Source organism: Labrus bergylta, chromosome 18 (genome assembly GCF_963930695.1).
Source record: "Labrus bergylta chromosome 18, fLabBer1.1, whole genome shotgun sequence".
Lineage (NCBI taxonomy): Eukaryota > Metazoa > Chordata > Actinopteri > Labriformes > Labridae > Labrus > Labrus bergylta.
In genome coordinates, this window is record NC_089212.1 from 18,816,847 (window position 1) to 18,825,405 (window position 8,559).

The 8,559-nt window shown below is 40.4% G+C and overlaps 1 protein-coding gene across 1 annotated transcript in view; it reads right to left on the reverse strand.

The window, feature by feature from the left end:
* Positions 1-532: 532 nt before the first annotated feature.
* Positions 533-8,559, reverse strand: part of tmem229b (transmembrane protein 229B) — a 15,924-nt gene continuing 7,897 nt past the window's right edge. The window contains exon 2 of the mRNA XM_020627017.3: positions 533-4,032. Coding sequence (XP_020482673.2) covers positions 3,387-3,986 — 600 coding nt within the window. The 5' untranslated portion in view covers positions 3,987-4,032 and the 3' untranslated portion in view covers positions 533-3,386. The remainder of the gene's footprint in view (positions 4,033-8,559) is intronic.

Genomic DNA, 8,559 nt, shown 5'->3' on the forward strand with positions numbered 1-8,559 from the left:
AAGTTACTAACTACTCAGTAACCTTTGCAAGTTTAGTATGTTACCAATACATTTATATGTTTTTATTTTATTAACATGACTATTCAAAAGAGGTTAATGCTAACCAGCTAAATATAACTGTGTTGTGTGGTTTTGCAAAATCACAACATAGCCTGACTTATACATTTCGAATGAATTGTAAAAAAAATAACAAATAAAAATCAATCCGCAAAAAAAAAAAACAGATTTTCTTTTTATACTTAAAACAAAGAGCATTAATGTACAATAATCTAAGGCTGAACTGGGGTTGCTCAGCGGTGCAATGAGCAGGATATCAGGTATAATTGCTGCTATTTAATGTATACCAGCAAGGTTTGCAGGGGAAGACCCATGGTATAAATTTACAAATAGGCCTATTTATACAAATTATTCAGGTTAATTATTAATAAAGTAGGCCTATAGGACACATCAGATTGGACATTTTTGAACAGCTATGCATCTTACAGTTGACCTCTTAAAGGTCAGAAATAAAATGTTTTCCAAAACATTCATGTTATGTTCAAATAAATACATTTAATCCCAAAATGTGATAAAACATACATGGAACATAATCAAAGTGAGTGATATACAGTACAGTCATTTCACTAAAAACCTGCACATTTGATTAAAAAGGCATCCATTACAATAGGTGGGGCGAATAATCACTTGGGCAAAAAAATCAATTGGGAGAATAAATTGAAAATGTTAGGACATGCAGTCTCAAGGTAAAAATACAAGAGAATCAGTTCAGTTTTAACATACTTAACATGCACATACACTCACAGAGGTGTCTCTGTAAAACACACTATACACACTCACCTATTACACCCCCTTTCACATATTGCAGAGAACAAATAAACTTCTTGCATTTTCTTGTATTTTGTCTCATCAAAGCAGAAGAACTAGATACAGACATTGGCTGCATACTAGTTCTCATAATGTAGTTCAGTAGATTTTGTTTTTATATTAAGAGAACAAAGCTAACGGCCTTGAGCTGGGTATTGTTGCTGGCTCAGAAGCCTCTATTGCTTTTAAGCCTGTAGATTCATGTATGGATAAAACATATGCATACCAAAATGTAATTAGAAAATAGTATTAACAGAAAAAAATATTTTCTTTAGCATCGTAAGGAATTTATGTTCTTGCAATTTTCAGTTTTTCCACTAGGTGGCAGCAATTTATGCATCATGTGGAACAGCTTCAGTCTAGTAGTGTTGAAAATGGACTTCCATCTCTTTTTTTCAGTTTTTCTATCAACAGTTGAAATAGAGAAGTCCTTATTAATATGGATCTCCAGATCAATACTTTTCAGTAACCACAGATTTCCATTTCATGTTTCCAGTCAATCCACTAGTAACGTCATACCACTGTAAAAGTGTCTGTCTTGTTTGCATGCTTGATCAAGTAGCACCATGACAAACTGTCAGCCTGAAAAGATTTACTGTCTGTTGATTTTTGCATGAAGTAGGAGAGTATACAGTCTTGATCTTTAAGATTAGAGGAAGTAACATGATCCACATGGACAACATTTGAACGTTTGTATTTTCACCTGCATGGAGTACCAGATGTGTGGACATTAAGACCTTTAAAGACAATTAATTCAAATACTACATTAACTGTCATATTTCTTTTGTAATTAGTGCGTTATAACAGTTATATTAAAATTTAACATGAGTATAGAGCGCAATTCAAACCATTTTGAAGCCCGTCTCAGAAGGCTTAATTGCAATACAATAGAGGTCAACATTCAAAACACAAACCAAATCAATTATGGCTAACGTAGCAGAAAAGGAGGGTTTCCTCATTCATAAATCACATATGCTGCATATTTCCTGCTTTTTAGAAAAAAAATAAAAATTCCAAACATTAAAATCAGGTCAAAATGTGACAGTACTCCGAGAAATTCTCTGATGGACAAAACTTGTGACACTTTTCCTGCAATTTCCAAGTACAAAATGTCAAATCTCTCTCAATTAAAATTGACTACTGTTGTCACTTGTAGTATACCTGCAGCAGAAAACTCAGTAGTATTTCATCACAGATAAAAGATTCTTTGATCTTGTGAAGCAGCCATGTGAAAAAAATCTCTCATGTACAGTGTCCAGTTTGTCAGAAATGATCAAGTGAATGAAAGTAGGCTTACGTGACCCAGGCAGATCTGACACAACATCCGTAGCACACATCAAAAGACATGCACACACACACACACACACAGAGTGAGTCATGACATATTTTCTGGAAAACTATAAAAACAAATAACTGACAGGTTTGATGCTTTAAGTTTCTGCTCATGATTCACAATCATTGCCATGAACAGTGAAGCGGCCCCTGCTGTTATTGTAAATGGACTACATTTATATAGTGCCTTCACACACACACATACAAACCCATTCACACGCTGATGGGCGGAGAAGCTGCCATGCAACGCTGTGACCTGCTCACCAGGAGCAGTTTGAGGTTCGGTGTCTAACTGGAAGACACTTCAACATGCTGTCAGGAGGAGGACTACTATCTATGATTCACTGTTGTCCTTCACGCACAAGCAGCAGACTGACTCACGCGACGTCGAGGATGGGGCTGAATGAGCTCTGTATAAATGTATTTTACATAGGAAGACAATTTTTTTTCATGCTTATTATGTACCAGGCATTGTGGGTATTCACTGACAGTGGGAAAACATTCTTCATGGTGTTAGCAGACACATGGAGCACCGCCTTTAGGATGGGCCGTATGTTCTTTAAGAGCTCTTCATAGCTACATTACTACAGTACTTTTGGATAATACTTAAGGACATTATGTACATTTTTTTTTTAGAAAGAACAGCTGCGGCTACTTTTTCTTGTTGACTTCTACGCAGCAAACTTTCTGCTTTCAGGCAGCTCGAGGTGCCCTTGAAAAGCAGAAATATTACTGTCTGTTCCTCTGCAAGGGTGATAACGCTAATCTCTGCAACTATTTGTTGTTAATCCCGAGTTTATTGCAGTCTGTGGGATAGGAGAAATGGAGAGAGTAATCTCGGCCATTCAGGAAACTGATCTCCTCAAGGTCAACGGCAAATGGGGACGGGTGGGGGTGTTATGCGATGCAGCAAATGCAGCAGCAATGGAGTTATCGGGCCTCTGGTGACCGTAGAGAGCACAGAGAGTGATTTGGGTGTTTTTAAAGACCCAATTCTACTTTCCGGCTGTTCTGATGCTCTGTACTCCTCTGCACACCAGCCGAGTCTGCATGTCTGGCTGGCTGGCTGTTTTCGTCTTCCCATCACAACAGATGATGGGGAGAAGTTAATGAAAAGTGGCTGAGGACGGTGGAGGAGGTTTAGCAGAAATTGGGCTGGTTTTCGAGTGTTTTATTCCTCTTCTTCTTCTTCATTCTACTTTTAAGTAGCCGTTAGCATCACTTCCCATCTCTCTGCTCCTCTCTCTCCTCCTCCCACCCCCGACAGGTCCCACCGCCCCTCCTCCTCCACCCCCAGCATCCGAGGGCTTCTTTGACCAGCCGTCCTCGGGCCCCTCGTGGAAGCGCAGTCGCAGCGTTTTGCTAATAACAAAGCGCTCCACGATAAAGGAGGCGCAAAACCAGGGCACGGCGTACTCGGCCGTGATCAGTCCCTTGAAGTTGTAGCGGAACTCGGAGTAGTCCCAGGGGCAGGCGTTGAACTGGCGCAGCAGCAGCCCCGTGCCAAACTCCCACAGGTACGTCCATAAAGTGTAGATGATGCAGCGCAGCAGCACGGGGCAGTGGCCGCGCAGCTTCAGGTACATCTGCTCCACTATGAGGATGCAGGTGCCGTAGATGAAGAGCGCCCACACGCTGGTCACCCCGGGGAACTTCCAGTTGCAGTTGACCACGAATTCCCAGGCGGCTGTGAACATGACCTCGCAGAAGTAGCCGTGGATGGCGTAGAGGTACCAGCGGGACAGTACCGTCAGCGGTACTGGAGCCTCTGGGGTATCCGAGGTCACCATCTTGCTTTCACACAGTTTTATTCTGTCCTTTGGAAATTAGACGCAGCTGTGAGGAGACAAGAAGGGAGGAGAGGTGTAGGAAAAGTCACATAAAGGCAGGGTACCACATATTTGGGTTACAGTTTTTTTTACATTTAGACATCTCTCAATACCTGTAAACTGTAAAGTGTTTTGCTATCATACAATCTTCTATTTTTATGATTGATAGTATCTGTATCTATATGCTTCAGGAGTTTTCTTGCAATTGTTGGAATTAATAAACAGGAATCATCCAAAATGGGGTACCAAGGTCTTCTACTTTTTGTCATGGTATCTACATTTTTTTATTCTTACTATATCTTAGTGAAAATTCTGGTATTGTGTCCAAACTACAACGTACAAACTTAGTACCAATCGAAAAATTAGAAAGAAAAGAGAGCGAGAAAAACAAATGTCCCCACTAGGGGGAGTGTAAAACAAAAATGTCAATTTTGATCATTACATTATTAATGTAACCCTTCTCTCAGCCATAACTACGAAACATCCCTACAGTTTACAGTGGGTTTGACTTGAAGTCATGGAGTTCACCATTTCAGCACAACATGGAAAATGATGGTGTATGCAATAGATCCTGATTTGATCACGTTGACACCAGCTTCACTATTTCATGTGTGACATCAGAGACGTATGAAGTTATTTGCAATTCAAACTAACACATCAACATCTACTTTTTCTCAAATTAGCTGATAGTGTTTACTTTGACTGCTCATCAAATATTGCTTTTTTTTTTTACAGTGGATCCATTGTTTAAATTGAAGGGAGTACCGGATTTAAAAAAAAAAAAGCCATAGTGTGAACTATTTGGTGAAAAGCTTTGGGAGGGGGTTCTCTGGAAACCAATAAGGAACTGACTCCTTTCACTGAGTCCTGCTGTTGTGTGAACTACTGGTGCTGTGCACAGCATGGAAATGTAGCGGTAGATCATTACATAAGAGAAATAAGCAGAGTATTGACTGGATTCTTTGATAAACAGAAGTTTGTTTGGCTGCACTTTTACAAAATATCAAAAAGTTAAATGTACACCTTATCGGCCATTATATATTTTTGCTAAATAAAGACACAGCCACTGTTGTCTGTAAGTACCGGTAATTAAGTCATACTGGCAACAGGAGCAAAACATTCCCAATAGGCCTGGAAACACTCAAGAAAACAAGGTCAAAAAGAAGGAAGTCCCTTTGTCTCTTTTTAGCGAGCTTGACTTCTGCTCTCAACGTTTCAGTCCACTCAGAAATCAGTCCCCAACACAAGACATTTAGACACAACAATCTAATCTTTAACAGCTTAACAGTCTTGAACCTGAGCATGTCGACGAGGGTATGGAGGTCACATACACACAGTTTACGGATTTCACAATTTATTTAAGAAATCGCAACATAGGTTAGTAAGTGCTAGATCCAATTTGCAGAATCTGTAGTTTTAAGACAATCCAGCTGTAAAAAAAAAAAAAAAAAAAAGAGCTAATAATGAACTACTGCAGTGGAGAAAGGATCATTCTCACTAATCATATCAGCAATATCTGTCAAAATAATGTTACCCAGCTTTATTCATTTATGACCTGCAGTCCTTACATATTTTATACTTTTGGTTTTTTTTACGAGCCAGTGACATTTCTTGCCAAAAGCTGCTCAGTGAGCGTTAGCTGTCGTATGAACTCACACTTGGTGCTCCCCACAGTAAGCCTGGGTATTTCCTAATCAACCAGAGCTGCAATCTTAAGGATTACAGCTTTAATTGCAACGCGTGCTAAGCCAAAGTGTAATCACGGACAGGGCAATGCAACACTCAGCTGACATCAGAAGGGTGAAATTAGAGACAGCAGAACTACAGAGCTCTTAAACTCGGGGGCCTTCCCTCACTCCATGCTATTTAGCGACTGACTGAGGGGGTTCTTATGTAAGGTATAGCTTTATCATCTGACTGCCTACATCATGTGCTCTTTTTCCAAATCCCGCAGCTTGACGCACACTGGCTTTAGTGTCAGGTGTCAGGAGGCCCACGCAGGGCTGGATCCTTCCTCTACTCGATATATCACACAGCATGGCTAATAAAAAACACTGGAGGCGCAAACAGTATCATACCGAGGAGTTCAAAGACCACATGGTCAAGGAGGCCGCCGAGCGTATGTCTTCTACTATACAATACCTCCAGAGGAAACCGTGTCCTAATGGCATCATAACCACTCTGTAAAACACAGGCTCGGATACAGAGAGAGGTTACGAGTACAAAAGCTTGTTTGAAGAACAAAAGCTGATTTTTTTTTTTTTCCTTGTGTGGCTCGTTTGGTCTTCAAATGCTGGCTGGGGCCCCAGAGAGGGCCCATGGGGATTAGCACATTTCTTCCAAACAAGGGTTTCATGTGAGGAACTGGGCCACAGCGATGGTCTAACTGACCTCACAAAGCCCTTTATACCTTCTTTTCAATGCCTTCCTGGGAAACTCTCCCTCTTTTCATCAGCTGCTCATGCGAGTAGGAGTCAAAAAGTAGCTTGGAAAGACTTTCAGCATAACTCTCTGTAACCTCCTGATGCAGTGAAGTGGCTTCATAACATCAGATCATCAAAGATGTGTCACCTTTTTTTGGTAAAGCAGCCGAAAATGACTTCTGTTTTCTTTTTAGATATATTTTGGCTCATTGCCTTTGTTGGATAGGACCGTGGAGTGAGTAAGAAACCAGGGAGGGAAAGTAGCCTCTCACCGGACTCTAAATACATCACACTTTGAAGGGATTGATCAAGATTTTGGGGTGTTTCGCTGATTTGCTTCTGGCTGAGCTGGACAATAAGATTGATACTTGTTAACTTAGCTTGGTAGACAAACAGGAAGCAGTAGCTTTTGTAGCTTTAGAAAGGATTTGTCATTGAACACTGGGGCTGCTCGATTATGGGAAAAGAAAAAAATCATAATCACGATTCTTTTGATTCTTGATGCTGTCCACATATCCTCCCACATGTTATCCTCCCACATTTCAACTTTCCAAACTGAAATCACGTGAACACACTGAAGTCAGGAGAACGGCTTCCCAACTCGGAAACTGGGACCGTCCGAGGAGCACATGAACGCAGCATGATACCTGTTAGCTTAGCTTTGCGTAAAGACAGGAAACAGCTACACTGGCTCTGTCAAGATGGAAAAATCTAACTAAGAGCACCTATGAAGGTCAATAATCACACTTTGTAAAATGTTTATATTCCATCTTTTGAGGTGAAGTTAGCTGGATTTATTTAACTGTAGACAGAACCAGGCATATTTCCCCTAATTATATGCTATGCTAAGCTAACAAGCTGCTTTGTATCGAACAGACAGACACGAGCTCTACTTTTTCTAGCTTGCGAAAAATGAAAAGTTAAAAAATCAACATAAATCATGTTAGATTTGTTTCTCAGAGCTCTGCTTTTCTTTATCAAATGACTCTCTCTGTAGCCACATGGCGAGCCCTTCTCCTAAACGCCATCGCAACTTCTCTCTACCCTTTTCCACAATTCACTTCCCCCTGCTCTCTTTCTCTATCGCCTTCACAGACACCATTTGTTCAGCACTCACATGCCCACTGAGCTGCTTAAGATGACAAACATGGAATCAAGTAGGAAGGTATGAGCAGAGAGATCAGGAAATTCTGTAGTAGTGACTCATTAGCTGCAGAAATCATCAAACTTAATGTGTTCTATTTGTGTTTATCATGTTTTTTGTTATGTTTTCATCTTCGGTATTGAAGCTAGACGAGTGTCTGTTTCAGGAGAGTTCATGCTTGGTTAGCTTGAATAAAGATTTCTCACTGCAGGTATTGGCAAACATGTCTTTTCCCCCTTGCACATCTCGTAATGTTCCCTTCATAAATGAATACTTCATGTGCTTAGTGCCTCGTGACTGTTTAACAGAGACACCGGCATTATCACGACTGCATAAGAAGTGAACAGTGCCCAGATATGTAAAGCTACCAGTTCAGATTACACTACTAGAAATTCTTCAGATTGTTGCCCTGCACAGGCAGATTTGTTTATGTCACGGGACAAGTTGTAACACAGACATCAGGTTTCTGAGATCCTTGCACAGGGAGAAGAAAAGAGCGATTCACTGGAACTTTGAACGCATTTATTCTTTGACGAAATGAACATAGGGGAAGGAAAACCAAAGAGCTGCACCCTCTTTACGACAGAAATGAATGACGTTTAAACTGTGGTGTGAAATCACAGAACAAAAAAATGAATCTTTGGTTTGATATACGGTTTACTGTCTCCAATAAGTCCAATATACATAGACGATTCCAACGGGCCGCCTAAGTATATTTCCGACCTGCTTTTTTTTTTCATTTTTCATTTATTCATAAAATTGCTGCGTGCCGGAGAGAGCTAGAGAGAGAGTGAGAGCGAGAGAGAGAGAGTGAGAGAGACAGAGAGAGAGAGCGATAAGGTCAAATGTCCCGTAATATTTACAGTCTATGGTACATCACTCTTGTAAATGCATGTGGGGATAAATTGAGCAGATTTAAGATGTTTGTTGCTAAAACTAAATTAATTTAGAGGGACAAACAGATTTG